Source organism: Enhydra lutris, unplaced genomic scaffold (assembly GCF_002288905.1).
Source record: "Enhydra lutris kenyoni isolate GAN:26980312 unplaced genomic scaffold, ASM228890v2 scaffoldscaffold73, whole genome shotgun sequence".
NCBI classification, from domain to species: Eukaryota; Metazoa; Chordata; class Mammalia; order Carnivora; family Mustelidae; genus Enhydra; species Enhydra lutris.
Genome location: NW_019154157.1, coordinates 5,637,354 through 5,653,628, shown reverse-complemented (window position 1 = coordinate 5,653,628; position 16,275 = coordinate 5,637,354). Strand labels below are relative to the sequence as shown.

At 47.0% G+C, this 16,275-nt stretch overlaps 1 protein-coding gene across 1 annotated transcript; it reads right to left on the bottom strand.

The window, feature by feature from the left end:
• Positions 1-7,183: 7,183 nt before the first annotated feature.
• LOC111160025 lies at positions 7,184-7,408 on the bottom strand. Its single transcript, XM_022522790.1, has one exon. It carries the CDS (start codon positions 7,406-7,408, stop codon positions 7,184-7,186), a length of 225 nt encoding a protein of 74 aa, XP_022378498.1.
• Positions 7,409-16,275: the final 8,867 nt, after the last annotated feature.

Sequence of the window (16,275 nt, the reverse complement as noted above, 5' to 3'; positions counted from 1 at the left end):
TTTTCGTGGCATACAAGATCTGTGGGGGAAAGTCGTGGCCTGCTTGTCAACTCCATCTGAGTGCCGAATAAGCACTTCAAACTTGGTGTCCCCCAATCTGAATGGATCCCCCACCACTAATTTAATTCACGGATGTGTTCAGGGCAGGAATTGACAAACCCACCCTCCCAGGGTCTCAGGACACCTTGCAGTCATCTTGGATTCTTCTCTTTGTTTTACTTTCTACTCCATTGCAAACACCATGGGCTCTCCTTTCCAAGTATTTTAAGACTCAGAACTCCTCTTGCACCTTCGCTGTGTATGGGGCTCTCCGTGGTCAGCTTCCGTGGATCATTTCAGTAGTCTTGCAATGAAGTTTTGGTTCAACTTCTTCTTACAAGATCTCCTGTGAAAACCCTATGTTATTTATTTATTTATTTTTAAAAGACTTCATTTATTAGAGTGAGAGAGTGGGAAGGGGCAAAGGGAGAGGGAGAGAGAATCTCTAGCAGATTCTGTACTGAACCCAGAGCCCAACACGGGGCTTATTCTCACCACCCAGAGATCACGACCTGATCCGAAATAAAAAGTCAGATGCTTAATCAACTGAGCCACCCAGGTGACCCTGAAAGCCCTATTTTAAATCCCAGTGCCCGCCACAGCACTGTTGTTGTCCAATCATACTTTGTTTTCCTGCTAATACTCTACTATTTTATTCTTACTATTATCTGTCCCTTCTACCAGAATGTAAATTCCTTCAGGGTAGGGACTTTCATCTCTTTTATTCACTGCTGTATCTCCAGTGCTAAGAACAGTGTCTGGCATATAGTAGGTGACCAATAAATATTTATTTAATGAGTTCATGAGTGAAGTTGGTTGGAGCCAGGTCCTGGAGGGGGAGCCTTTGGTGCTTCTGCATGGGGTGGGGGTTCGAGTTTGTGCCTTGAGCTCTGATTTCTACCCCGCATCAAACGGTGTGTTAGTGGAGCCCTCACCCACGTCCAAGGTAATTGGTATGCCTTCTGGGAGCTGTGAATTAGTAATATCACGCGCCAAGGAGTCAACCTTAAATGGGGAATTTGGAAGAGGAATAGCTCAGGGGTTAATTTGAATGTATTTCTATGTCTCAAAATCAGCACATTCTAGGAAAAAGGAATCTGCTTTGCATAGTAAATGATATTTGATGCGTAGACTCCTTCTTCACGTATGACCTGGGTCATATGTCTTTTTGATTCTGAGAGGATTTTGGTGCCAAGAAGGATGGGTCTATGGCGCATTGCTAATTGGTGCAGCTAATTGGACCTAGTTTATGAACTTTTCCAAGTCACAAGCCACCCTGGCTTTGGTTCTCTATTGTAATAACCACTGTCCTTTTTAAAACCATTTTTACCTTTGATGAGAAACAGTGGCATATGGCCAAATGTCCCTCCAGGTATCTGTCCCTCAAGAAGGGTGGAGGAAATGGGTATTTTAGAGTTAGAATCTCCAGGTGAATGGTCAAATGATAAACATTGGGCTAGACAGTTCTGTGATTGAAGCCTGGCTCAGCCATTCACTAGCTGTGTGACCCTGTGTGAGTTCCTAACTTTGCCATGCCTCAGTTTTTTCCTTTGTATAATAGGGATGACAGAGCTTTATTCCCAGAATCCTTGGGGGACCCAGTGGAATGATTATGGGGAGGGAGACCAACTATGTTTTGTTTAACAGTGACTGTGGCTAAGCACAAATGAATGGATGATGTTCAGATGTTATAGGGTTAGACAGTGTGCCCAATAAAGAAAGATGGTGGAATGGCTTGACCTTCTGGGCATTTAAAGTGTGAAGCCTGTTCATGAAGAATTCTCAACTTGAAGAACCCTAAAGTTTCAAGGATTAAGGGCGCCCTTGAAAGCCATCACATTTTGAAGGTGAGTAGAATCAAGGCTCAGAGAAGGAAAGTGATGGGGTCACAGACACCCAGAGAGTGAAAGGTAGGGTTGGGTTAGAACAAAGCTTCCCTCCCCAATACAGAGTCCCTTCCATCCCCACCAATCTCTCCATTGGTGTTTTTCCTGAAACCCAAGGGGGAGAACAGGACAGAGTCCAGACCCATGGTTCAAACAGTGGGCTGAGAAGGAGAAAAAAAATACACTTTAAGGGCTCCTTCTGACATCAGCTATAGGCCTGGAACTCCCCATAACACAGAATGGACAAGGACGAACCTCATGAGGGGTCAAGAGAGGCAAGAAGAGGAAGGCACGGTAATTAATTACCATCAGCAATGGATCATGTTGGGGGTGGGCACCGAGATGCCTATTGATCAGAGAAGCAAGCACAAATTGCAGCCAAGTGTCCCTCTGGTCCTGGGTCAATATGCTTCCATATACAAAACAACCAGGAGCTGTTGCCGATACTGGGGACATCTTAATTAGAGAGAACGAGAGAGCTCGTGCCTTGCAGAGAGGTATCTGGATTGTGAGCTACTCTACTGTAGATCTTTCTCCCCTCCCTCTCTCCCCTCCCCACCCTACCATTACTTACCCATCGTCCGTCCATCTGTTCCTTCCTTCCTTCCTTCCTTCCTTCCTTCCTTCAATACCCTCTAAATGCTTACTCCCTTTCAGGCTTCTTGGAGGCACTGGAATAGAACGATGAACAAAAAGGCAATCCTTGGCCTGATGGGACTCACAGAATAGACAAAAAGACAAACAAGATAATTCTAGACAGTGATGAGAGCAGTGGAGGAGGGAGGCAGGTGGAAAATGGGTGAAGGAGGGTGACATCTCGCTGAGACTGGAAAATTGAAGAAGCCCTCTCTGGGAAGGTGACACCTGTGCTAAAATCCTAATGAAGAAAGGAGCCAGCCTGGTGAACACAGTGGGAAGGGTGCTCCAGGTGTAGGGAACAGCATTTGCAAAGGCCCTAGATGGGATTTTGGAGGAAAAGAAAGGTGATCAGAGGAGAGTGGCAGCAGACGAGGTAAGAGAGGTGGGAAGGGGCTAGAATCACAGGAAGCTTTTTCAGAGAAAGGAGCTAGATTTTTTCTGAGTTGTGAGGCTGTTAGACGGGGACCAGCCATCCTGTTTCAGTGTGAGCACCTGAGCACTAGGTATTCACTTGGTATAAGGGATGGGCTCCTGGCCAGAGTCTGGTAGACCCAGCCTTGCTTGACCATGGAATCCTGAGCCACCTCCTCCTGCCATGGGACTTCCATTGGGCCCATGAGTTTCCAGCTCTGTCATTCTGGCATTCTTTCAATGCTGTGCGATACAAATACACAACCTCCGCACATGTCATTCATCACATGTGGGAAAACCCTGGCCAGTAGGTCACGAGGCCCTGGTGACCACACTCTGTAGATGGCAGGTGTCCACACTGAAGGAAGGATGCCAGGAAGATATCAAGGGAACATCAGAAATCATCCTTGGGTTCAAGATCAGCCGCCCTCTGAACCCTGGGTCTCTCTTTGTCTGGTGTCCAGGTATCTCCAGTGCTTGGAGAAACCAGCTAGTCTGACCCACCCCACTTTGGGAGTTAAACTGTGGAGGCTGGGCCAGGACAGGTCTATGGCTCTTCTGGACGATGAGTGAACTGAGCTCCATCCATCAGTCTCTGCGTCTGAGGGAGACAGGAGGTGGGGAGGAAGAGAAAAATTCAGAAAAGTACTTGCTTGAGAATGACCTGACCTGTAGTGCACTCATGTGCAGGTCTGTGTTGGAGTGTGTGGGTGCCCGTGTGCATGTAAGACTCCACGTGCACGTGTGATGTAAATGCCAAGCAGGCGGGGGCTGCGTCTGTCTCGCGCACTGCTGAATTCCCGGCACCTGGTACATGGTGAGTGATCAATAAACATTTGTAGAGTGAATGAATAAATGTGTGCTCATGTGTAAAAGTTAAAGTTATCTGTTTTCTAACTCGACAATCTGTTATTTGAGCTTTCTGTCCAGGAAATACATTGAGAAAATACTTGGCATTGCTACATACGCCCACTGTTTCTTTTTTTATTTATTTCAAAAATTTTTATCGACAAACGACATACATACAGAAAAGCGTACACATGATCCGTGTACATTTTAGTGACGTTTCACAGAATGAACACCCGTGGGGCCACCACCCAGATCAAGAGTCAGGTGTGCATCTCCAGGGCCCCAAAACTCCCACGTGCCCCATTCAGTCACTATCCTCGCTGGGTAACTCTTAGCCTTTCTTCAGCAACGTCCAAAGTTCTTCCTGTCTTTGCGCTCCATGTAAATTCAATCATGCAACAGGTACGCATTCATGTCTGGCTTCTTGTATTCAATATTACGTTTATGAAAATTGTCCACATTTCCTGGGGAACTCATAACTATTTGATTTCATTTTTCTATAGCAGGGGTTGGCAAATTTTGTTCTGGAAAGGGCCAGATAGTAAATACTTTGGGCTCTGCAGGCTATTCCATCTCATAACTGCTAATCTTTGGTGTGGTAAGGCAAAAGCTGGCACAGACGCTATGTAATGAATGGATGCGGCTGGGTCCCAACAAAACTTTATTTACAAAGTAGGATGTGGCCGGTTATAACTGGGGGCTGGATGTGCCAGTGCTGTTATATGACACACCTTTCTGGGAATATGGCACAATTTATTGGTTTCAGCATTGATGAGGATTTGGGTATTTCTGTTTTAGGCTATTAAGAAGAGGACATGCACACACATACGTCTTCATTTCTTGTTCTTGTGGGTAGATATCTACCTAAGTGTGGACCCTCTGGGTTATCGTTTTGGCGCATGTTTGGCTATGGGACATTCTACTGAACAAGTGATCATAGCATTGTTGGTTCTTAATTAGGTGAGCTCTTGTGTCTTAACCACCCTCCGCTTTGCACAAACACCCCTTACTTCTGTCACCAGGATCTGTCCTTAAAGGCTGCAGGGACCCCGAAACGTGGCTGATCCATGCCACACCCTGGAACAGAGGGGCGGCCACACAGTGACCCAGGCACAGCTCAAAGTCTAATCGCGGTTTCTTCTAAGCTACACGTCTCTTGCTTTTCTTGTCACTTTACCTCCCCTCCTTCACCACAAACAAGCCACAGCCTGTGGCTAACAAAAGCGGACTCTCCCAAGCAGTGAAAGGAACTTTGGGTCTTTAAGAGGGCTGGTTGGAAGAAGCGTTCACCTCTGTTTCTCAACGGTGTGCCCAGTTGAGTGAATATCATGTCTCCATGACTGTTGCCCTTTGAAGAGCTCCTACTGCAGCCCCTCTCCCCATTCAGCCCAGAGAGACAACTGCTGAGACTGGGCTTCAGGAAGCACCTGCTGTCAGCATTCCTGGATCCTGGGAGGTAGCAGTCTGCCATAGCGGGGCTGAACAAACATACCTGAATTCAAGGTCCTCCTGACTACCTACTCTCTGTGACTTTGGGCAGATTATCTCACCTTCTGTGACTCCACTATTATTCATGATCTCATCTAATTGTTCCCAAGAACAATGAGGGAGCAGGTATTATTACTATCTTCCCCTGACAGATCAGGAAGCAGAGGCTTGGAAATGTTAGGTCTGGCTTGAGGACATGTCCACACGTAAACCCTGAACCCTAAACTTCGAGACCATCTGCTGCTCTGAAGCTCTGGGCCCAGTTAGGCACCAAAATGGTTTCCTTTGGAAAAGTCACCACGTGTGCGTGTAGAGCCCTGAGTCTGGCTAATCAGGATCAATCTCCTTTTCTTAGAGAAATAATTCAGTGCTGGATGGAACCATGGAAAAAGTGAGTTCCCTCCAAATCCTGGTAACGAGGCAGTCAGGGCTGAGGACAAAATAGTGAGGTCTTTTGAGGAGACGGTACCTCTTAGTAAGTGGAGCTACATTTTTTTTTTCTTCCCAGCAAAAAACCTGCTGTTTCAAATTTCCAACACTTGGCTCATTGTTCAATTCCGGCATGGAGTATGTTTTTCGTGCTATGGGTCATTTTTGCTTGGGTAAACTCTACCAGTTTTCAGTGTCGAGGCAGTCAGAAGTGAACCTAGTATTTTCTGATTAGAAGAGTAATAATACTCATGCCTGCTGTTTTTTTTTTTTTTTTTTTTTTAGCCTTTATTTTTAAGTGATTTCTATGCCAGATGTGGGGCTTGAACTCACAACCCTGCGGTCAAGAGTTGCCTGCTCCACCGATTCAGTATTTTCAGATGTATGTCTGCGTCCCCAGAAATGAAAGACGTTTGTTTGAAAAAATTAAAGTGGTTCAGTCTATTATTAAATATAAGAAGTAAAGCGTTGCTCATCCTCACTCAGCTTTCCACATTTTGCATGATGCTGTTTTGCTCTGTCAGTAAATGCATCAGGTGTGCCTAGCACTTTAGCTATATCATCTAGCAAGTATTCCCATGGTACTGCCTGCAGAAGTGAACAGGTAGACTTCTGGCTGGGCGTTTCATGAATTAACCTGGTTTAGATATTCAGGAGGGCACGGATTGCATGGAGCACTGGGTGGTATACGTAAACAATGAGTCATAGAACACTGCATCAAAAACTAACAAGGGTGACCAACATAACACAATTAAAAAAAATAATAATAAAAATAAAAAATGTCAAAAAGGGCTGGGTTCAAAGTCCCGTCGGAAGATGGCCATCTTTGAGCACTGAGGCCTTCCACATTGTCACTGGAGTAAAACCAGGATGGTATCCTCAGAGCCAGACATGGCCATTGACATCCATGGGCTACTGAGGTTGGGAGTGGCATGTCATGGAGTGACTTGGATGGAGGTCAAGGCCATAGCTCTGGAAGATCCAGAAACTATGGAGAGCGATGTGTGGATCCTAGATCATCAAGTGACCCCTTGTCGGAGATACTGAACCCAAGTATACAAGAGTGTCTTACCAGAGACCCACCATAGGGTAGACCCCACCTTCTCAGTATGGAGAGCATAGATTTTAAGCAGGTCCACTGTGGAAGAGAGAATTCCTATTTCTACTTGTCATTTCCCAACTGGGACTTCATTCAGCAACATTTTCTTAATTACACATTTCTGACAGCGTTGCCGGCGAAGAGGTGGGCAAACCCTTACAGAACTGTCTTGTAGGCGTTCGGGGGTGCTGTCGCAGAAAAGGGGCAGGGAGGCGTTGGCCAAGACACCCTGACGAAAGAGATCACGAAAGAAATTATTTATGGGGAACAGGGAGACAATGGCTCCAACAATCCACATGGGAAAAGCCAAAGCTGCACCCTCAAACCCAGGCTCCGTCCGGCTCTAGACATGAACCCAAGGCAGCAACCCATTGATTTTCCCGGCCCGCGGATCCACTGTCAGCCTGGGATCCAGGCCTGGGGTAATGAGCAGCCTGGACGGCGAATAGGGTTTGGAGTCGAAATCCATCTGAGGCCTCTCTCCCTGCCAATGTGTACAGCTTAATAATTGCTTCCTCCTTCCTGCCGCATTCAGGTTCAAGAGAAGCGCAAGCTCCTCCAGCGGCATTATGCAAATCGGGCCCACTGCGTTCCTGCAGCGGCATATAGAATATGTAAATTTATGGCAGCGGCGGCGGAGGCTGCTTAAGACAGAAGATTTCTCAATGATGAAATTAGATTTTCTGGAAAGAGGCTTCCAAAGACCCATCTCCGTTCCCCTGCCTCGTGCTATGCCGCCTAGCCACCAAACTGGTGCTCTGGGAAACAATTAAGTGAATTATAGGCTGTAACCTATTAAAAAAAAAAAAGAAGAAAGAGAGGAAGAAAGAAGGGAGCAAAGAAGAAACAAACCAGGTTTCGCGAGGTCACAATAAATCCGTGCTTTCTGGAACATGTAAACAGGAATGGATGCTGCAAGGGAGGGTGGGTGGGAGGCGGGGGCGGGAGCAGCGGGCTCTGCTTGGTAGGAAGAATTGACGCAGGACAGAGAGCTTCAGCATCACCTTGGCCTTCACACTGGGGTCCGTGGAGCTTCCAAGGGGGGCTGAGGGAAGGAAAGCAGACGGACCTCTGCTCTCAGCTTCAACTTATCACGGCCGCTTTCATCTGCGATATGTACCTGCCTTCTCTGGATCTCATCAGAAGAAAGCACTTATGTCCTTTAAAAAGGTTGAAAAATGATGCATCTAGACCAGAGGCTCTCAAACTTGAGCATGCATCAGACGTACCAGGACAGCTTGTTAAACACGGACTGCTGGGTGCTATTCCCAGAGTCGCAGACTAAGTCGGTCTGGGGACGGCTGGGGGAGGCACCTTCTTAACCAACTCAGGGTGATGGCTGATGCTGCCGGGGCCAAGGGGACACTCCCCGAGAACCACTGCCTTGGGCTAGTCTTCATCTGACAGACGGGGGAGACTAGGGCCCAAAGAGTTCGGTGCTTTGTCAAAAGCCACACAGTCTGTCTAGGGCAGGCCACAGATCTGGCTCTTTCCACCCTCCTCATCCTTATCATCTCACTTAGATCATCTTTGTTGCCATTGCCATTTCCTGAGCCCTTCCCATGTGCCAGGCACTTACACACCTCACTTGTGTAGACTTCACCACCGTGCTGGGCAGGAACACTGTCATCTCCAGTGAGGATACCATTAGGGGCTGAACGTTTGGTTGATGTCCCCGTTCCCTACCCACCTCCTCTTTCTGGCCACCTCCCACCCATGCACACATGAAGAAGAGGTCGTGTGAGAAGGGAAATCCTTCTCCGAGAATGGTAACCTGCCAGCACTTTGACCTTGGATTCCCAGCCTCTGGAACCGTGCATGCTGTTTCAACCCCTGTCTACGGTATTTGATACAGCAGCCCGAGCTGCCTTAGGCAGTCCCCGAGACTCCCCTTCAGGCTGCCTCACTGCCTCATCCTTAGGTTTCTCATCTGTAAAATGGGACATTCTGAGCCTTGAGAATGTTGGGAGGGTTCCAGGAGGTTTTACTGTACTGAGCTCAGAGCCTCGCCCACAGTGGTTAGATCATAGGAATTACCATTACTCTTGTCATTATTGTTATTAATTGAATTGGGATTAATTGAATCTGGGGACACAGAGCAGAGTTGTGAAATGAGCTTAGGGTTAGGAGTGTGAGGATCTCAGTTCTGACCCCGAGCTCTAAGGCCACCTGCTGTGAGACTTGGGGACATGTCATCATCCTTTGGAAGACCTGATTTTTGCAGGAGTGGATGGAACTTGGTGGCCCCAGAACACCCAGTTGTATGATCTCCTATAATTCCAAGAGTGGGGCCGTTTGTCATTCCCATGTTACCTGAGCGGGTGGCATTCAGCTTCTTCTGGACTGCAGCTCAGCCTCCTCCTGACCTCTTTGCCTCCGGTCTTGCCCCAGCCACTCCACCTTTCGAGAATTCTCAGATGGCCACCAGATTCAGTGTTCTCCTGTTCAACTTTTCTGTGCCTCTCTGTTTCCCTTCCTCGGGAAGGTTAAGGTTAAGGTTAAGCCTGTCAGCTTGGCACCCAGTCTCCTTCATGTTCTGGTGCCTCTCAGTCCCTCCCTCCCCATCTCTCTCTCTTCCCATCTATTTTCCAATAACACACACAAGTACCTGTAGGTCCTGGCCCTTGGGCACTGTGCCGTTTCCTGACTTCTTCTTGTTCTTGCTGTGCCTTCTGCCTGGTAGTCCATCCATGCCCTTCCTCTCTATCTACTTGACCTTCAGTGCTCAGCTCAGGTATTTTGTGCCCTGAGACTCTTCCCCTTGCTGACCCTCTCCCTGCCTCCAACCCCACACTGCATGAGGCACTTCCTCTAAGCTGCATGTATGTATCTCACACTCGTCCTTAACACTTCTATTGTAATGGTCTCCTGAATTTCTCGTCTTTTCCACCACACAGTGACTAGTTTAAAGGAAGAGAAACCTTCTTCATCAGGCTTTTTGGAAATGTTCTGCTTTGTTGTTTGTTTTATCTGCTGCCTATAAGCCTCACACATGAGGGGCTGTATATCTATTGTGCTTGCCGCTGTAATCGCCGTATGTTTTTCTATGCTTGGCTTGAATTAATAAATTTAAATCTCTGCCCATTTCCATGGTTTCTTAGTAACCATCGTATCCCCGCTGCCTAGCAAAATGTCTGGCATGGAAGTGTTTGGGAAATAGTTCCTGAATGAAGGAATAGATGAATAAAACAAGTGACTTCATATATAAGTGTATCAGTCAGCTCTTGCTGCATAACAAACAGACATGGAATCCCAGTTGCACACAACACTAGACATTTATTTCTCATCTAGCTTTATTCTGCGAGTCAGGTGGGACAACTCTGAGCTGCAGGCTGTGTCTGGCTCAGCTCCACATGCCTGCCATCCTCCATGGGCTGGCAGCATCACCAGAACACATTCTTCTCCTGGTGAAGGCAGAGGTGCAAGAGAAAAAGTGGAAGCACACAAGATTTCTTAAGGTATCATCCCAGAACTAGCACCCTGCTCCTTCCATTCCTTTAACCCTGGCCAAAGCCAGGCATCTACATGGTCAGGCTCAAAGTCTGTGCAGAGGGATGTGCGCTCTAGGGGGAGAGGCTGCAAAGTCCCATGGCAAAAGTCATGGATACAGAGAGGGGTAAAGGATCAGGGACAATAATTCAGTCTACTCCAATGACCAGTCCCAGCTATCTAGCCCCAGGCTCATGGCATAGAGCAACAACTTGCTATGACTGCTGAGACAAAGTGGCTGTGGTGCCCCTCTCATGTTCAAGACACTAGAACGTCTTTGTACTTTCTGCATTTTATGCCCTCCTTCATCTCCCACCCTGCAATTTTCAGTGATTTTCCGGTGCTTGCATTAAACAATCTCCAGGTCTCTGCCCACAGGCATTGCTGTGCTGGGGCATGTCACAAGTGTGCCCCCCCCAGCTTGTCCTTCTCCCAGCCCACAGTGCATGTTGTGAGGGTCCCCCTGATGTTTAATGCATGAGCCCACATCCTCCCAGCAGCCGCTGTAGACAGATTCTCCCAGCATGGGAACGGCCATGAAATCAGATGACTGTACAGGAAGCAGTCTGCCCCCGCCCCCCGCCCCCCGCCTACCAATTGTTGTGAGGTTGCCCTGCTTCGAGTCAATTCCAGTTTTGTAATCTCTTTTATTAATGTGCCGGAGGCAGAGAAAAATGCATTTGTAATTTCCCCTTAATGGCTGGTGGAACTTCTTTTTGCTTTCTTTGTGAGCATTTGTTTGTGGTAGACACACACACACACACACACACACACACACACACACACTCTCACACTCTTTGGGTCAGGATGAATTGAGTGGCAAGACAGTGGATGTCAAAGCCCAGACACAGAGCCTTGGAATATTTCAGCAGGAAGGGTCTGAGCTCAATGGCTGTCACATTGTGTTCCCAGAGCACTGGGCTCCCCCAAATTAGCATTAGAAGATACCGCAGGGTGAGAAGAAGTGGGGTGAATTGGCAGCCTCCTACTCCTTCCCTCACTTCAATCAGAGCATCTCTGTTTTAACCTGCTTTGTATACTAGGGCTATCCACAGGCTTGTTAGGAATGAAAGATATCATTGCTGTACCAAATAGGCAACGACCCTTATTTCTCTCCTGGTTTCCTCTCTCCTGGTTTCACAGAAAAGAAAACCAAGTCTCAGAGAGCTGGTGACTAATCCCAAGTCACAAGATGAATTGGGGGTGGTTGGGAACCGCGCTCCCTGTCTCCTGATTCCAAACTTGATATTCCTGTCTACAAATAGGTTATACTTCAGAATGCTAAGTGTCTTCACTAAAATGGTTCCATATGTATTATTTTCATCTCCTGAACATGTTGACCATGGATGCTTGTACTGAAGGAAAAAAAAGCCACGGTGGGGGAATCTCCTTTTCCTTGCTGTAAAGGAAATGAATATTTACTGAGCATCTAGAATATTCCAGACACTGGACTGCATGGACTTTTGATACTTACTATGTAACCAAAACCTTACCCCCAGGTGGGAATTACTATTTTCTATGTTACAGATGAGGACACTGAGGTTCAGAATGAGTAAAGGACTTCTTCAAGGACACATGGCCAGGACATGGTGGAGATAGGATTCCAAATTACGTTAAAGAAATAGTAAAGTTTTAAAGTATTTAGCTCTTTGTGGATTTTAAGAGTCAAAATCATTCAAACAGTGATGTATGATGATAGTGACCACAGCTGCTGCCAGACATTGAGTGCTTACCTTGAGCCTGGTGCTTACTGATGGCTTTACACTTAGGGTTGCCAGGTACAGTTGTGTAGAGTGTGTACTGCAGAAGAGCTCCCAGCCAAAGGGACAAGAGAGAGCTGAACTCAATCTTTAAGCTGCTCAGCAGACCCTTAGGTAAGACTGCATGCCCCCTGGAGGAAGGGGGTATGTTCTCTAATCACCCTGCCAGAAGTGGTTGCTTTTTCCCACTTCTGTCAAAGACACTCTGGGCAAGCTGCTCTTTTGTTTGCACACCAGATCTCCCACAGTGAGCAAGGTAACATTGTGACTATCCTCATTCTAAAGATGAAGAAACAGAAACACAGGGAATTTAGATTTCTTGCCCAGCATTTGGTTGCAGAACCAAAATTCAAACCCAAGGTCGTGAAACTCCAAGGCTAGAAGAGGTAGGGATTTGTAGCTATATCCACCCATACTCCCATCCTCCCCAAAGACTGTTGGGTTTCACAGGGTTTCAAAGATAGAATTTGGAGATTCAAGACTGGAGGGCTTCTGGGAGGAGGTGTTCTCTGTCATATGTAATAGGAATCAAGAGAGATTCTGAGATAGCGAATGACACTTAAGGATCAATCCAGTTGGGCTTATTCAAACAGCTTCTTTTGGATCATGTGTTTGAGCTCTTGTCCCTCACTCCTTTCTCCAAAGGAGAGCTCATGGAGTGGAAAAAGACCTCCAGGTCCTGTGGGTCTGATCTCCCCCTACCATATACCCTTTTTCCTGGAACAGCCTCGAGCTGGAAGACTTCCTGGAGAAAAAATATCCACTCAAAGCCAATTGTCACACAATGTCTCAGAGCCAATTACTTATTCTGAGGGACCCCAAGGTGGCTTGAGGACTTGACAAATAAAGAGGAAATAATTTGCAATGTGCTGTTTACACATAATCAGAGTGTACTAAGGAAAAAAAATAGTGTCACAGTCTACAGCTTCCCACGTTTTATTTTGATCTTCTCCTAAATCACTACATAAGTAGAGAGGCAGCTGGAGACTAATTTTTTTTTGGGGGGGGGCATGCTTGTGTGTGTTTGGCTAAAGAAAGGAAGGACTTTCTGTAAATACAAAGGCGTAGCCAAAGAAGGCTGAATGAGACCATGTCCCCCACCACTCCGAGAAGGAGGCAGTAAATGACAGGTACTCAGCACTCTTGCTTGATGCCTGAGGCAGGCACTCAATAAGACTTATGGCTGTGGGTCTTCCCATCTATCCCCAGAGGTGGGTTCTATCACTGGCTCCACTTCACAGGTGGGGAAATTGAGGCCCTAAGACACAAAGCCTCCTGTCCAAGGACATGTGACTTGCCCAAGCTGAACCCAGTATTAGCCACCCAGGTCAGGTTGATGTTGGGGTCTGGGGATTTTTTTTTTTCACTTCACCATTTAGCCTCCAAGTCAGTTTCCTTGAATTTTGATGTCAGTCATTTATTTTAGGGGCCTTAAAACAGGAGTTCTTTTCTCCAGGGGAGAGTCTTGGGGAGGCAGTGCTGTTTCTGGTTCCAGTCATCCTCTGTTGATCACTTCCACTGCACATGACTAATAAAGTGGGGCAAGGGGGTCACTGGGGACAAAGGAGACTCAGGCAGGAGACCTCAGGGAGCTGCACAGGGACAGGGGATGTTGCTTGGGATTTAGAAGGAAGACCCACTCAGGGATGGTCCAGCTCTGGATTTTCTCTGAACATTTCTTGAAATCCTCCTTTCCCTTTCCTGGTTCCCTTGAGAAATTGGGCATCTGTGCCTCTACCTACCCTCCTTTTCTCTCACCTCTCCTGACTTTAAGGAGCCAAGATACCTTCTTAGAACTTCAGAGTTGTTCATCCTTCTATGTTGGGACTCACCTTCCCTTCTCACTGGCCTAGGATCTTGGAGCCACAAGGGACCTCAAAAGGAACTCTAGTCCAGCCTCAGAGTCAGGGTAGGTGAAATGACCTCAGCCCCATTTTATAGACAAGTCCTCGGAGGCCAAGTGCTCACTTCAGAGCCCAAAGCCAAAGAGACAGGACCCCGTCTACCAGGTTGCTTCTGTAGGGGAGCCTGCCCCTCTCTTTGTTCTCCACCCGCCCCTGTGTCTCTGAGCCGTGTGCAATTTACATCTACACGCGCCCAGATTTGCATGAAACACACAGACACACACACAGGACTGCTCCTGGCTTGAACAACAAGGGATGCCAAATGCCGTTCACATCTTTCTGGGGAGGAGCGCATCCATCCCGATTCTGTGTTTGCCAAAGCGCCATACGTACCAGACGTACATATATTCCGCGTGAATTTCCTTAATCTCCCTCACAGCTGTCCCTCTCCACGGCCTCTGCTAAAGCATTCCCAAATTACTTGTCTCTTGGCTGGTATGGCAGCCTGTTCCCTGACTCCCTCCATCCCTTTAAAAACAATAAGAACGGCAACAAAAATGACGATAATAATGAGTGCTATTAATGTAGCCCCTACTACGTGCTGGGTGTCGGGGTACATGACATAGGTGTTGCAACCGTGGGATGGAAGCATTATTATCCCATTTTACAGGAGGGAAAAATGAGGCTCCAAGTTTATGTGCCTCACCAAGGGCTGGGGGTTGAGCTATTGAACTGTGGCTGGCTCTGAGACATGGGCTGTTGATCCCTGTGCGACTGCCCTCTGATCTCTCCATCTAGCTGAGCCGGCTGCTGTGATGACCACAGCATAGGGCAGAGTCCTTTTTCTGGAGGTCCCACAGGGTAGCAGCTGAGAGAGCGCACCGTTTCAACCTCTGATGTCACTTAACCCCTCTGGGATTCAATGTCCACTCCTGTAAAATACAAATCACCAGAGTACTTCACCATATAATATAACTATAGGAATTGATAAGGTCATTACAAGGGAAGCACCATGCGTAGTTCTCAGCATCCAATCTATCCTGGGTAATTTAAAGATTATGTCATAATGAGATAATTTTTATGTCTGACACTCAAAGCTCTCTTGGGTCAGGCTCTGCTTTCCTTTGATCATTAAAGTTTACCACCACAGTTTTGCTTCCCACTCTTGGTCTAGAAGGAGAACCTCATTGGTCTTCACAAACTCCCCACTCTTTCTCCCCCCCATGAATTTGCACACCTGGGCCTATCTGTCCATCTGCCTTTTACCCTTTCTGCAGACCCAGAATTGGTTTGCCCTCAAAGCCCAGCTCAGAGACCAGCTCCTACCTGGTGTCTTGTCTTTCCTTCATATTGGAGGCCACCTCTCCGTCCTCTGGACATAGCTTTGGGTCCTAGTATGTATTAGTTCTGATGTCTTATCACGCACCAGGTTAAAGATACAGCTACCTCAGTAGGACATGGTCCTTATTTTTCTCCATTATACTTTTTAAAAGATGTTATTTATTTATTTTAAAGAAGGGGGAGAGGCAGAGTGGGAGGGAGAGGGACAGGAAGAAAGAATCTAAAGCAGAGTCTGCACTCATTGTGGAACCCTAAGTGGAGCTTGATCCCATGACAGCAAGATCATGATCTGAGCCCAAACCAAGTGTCTGTTGCTTAACCAACTGAGCCACACAGGTGCCCCCTTCTTTTTTTTTTTAAGATTTTATTTATTTATTTGACAGACAGAGATCACAAGTAGGCAGAGAGGCAGGCAGAGAGAGACGGGGGAAAGTGGGCTCCCTGCTGAGCAGAGAGCCTGATGTGGGGCTTGATCCCAGGACCCTGGGATCATGACTGGAGCCGAAGGCAGAGGCTTTAACCCACTGAGCCATCCAGGCACCCGGTGCCCCCCCTTCTTATACTTTAAATGCCACTGGATGGAAGGAATCCTAGGTACCTGAATGAATGTATGGAGCAATGGTATACCTCCTAAAAACCCACATTAGACTGTGCTCTGAGCAAGAAACAAACCTTTGTTATGCTGAGCCATTGAGAATTGGAGGTTCTTTGTTATAGCAGCTCCACTGCCCTAATGAATCTACCTAACTAAAATCCACCTTTCTTCTCCATATTTCTATCCCCATCTTGTTTCAGAAAGAACTTAGTCACTTAACAGTATATTTTAAGAATAGAATGGAAGACAAATACCTATAAGAACATAAAATAGCACCAGTTATAACACCCAGAAATCTGTACTCTGAAAATCAACACTTCTGCTATGTATGGACCCAAAATTTAGTTCTGAGCTTCCTAGGAGCCAAGGTAAAAAGGGATACATGTTCAGTCACACACTGCCCAGA

Coding starts and splice junctions, on each gene's coding strand:
- LOC111160025 (XM_022522790.1), bottom strand. CDS start 7,408: ATGCCGCTGGAGGAGCTTGCGCTTCTCTTGAACCTGAATGCGGCAGGA.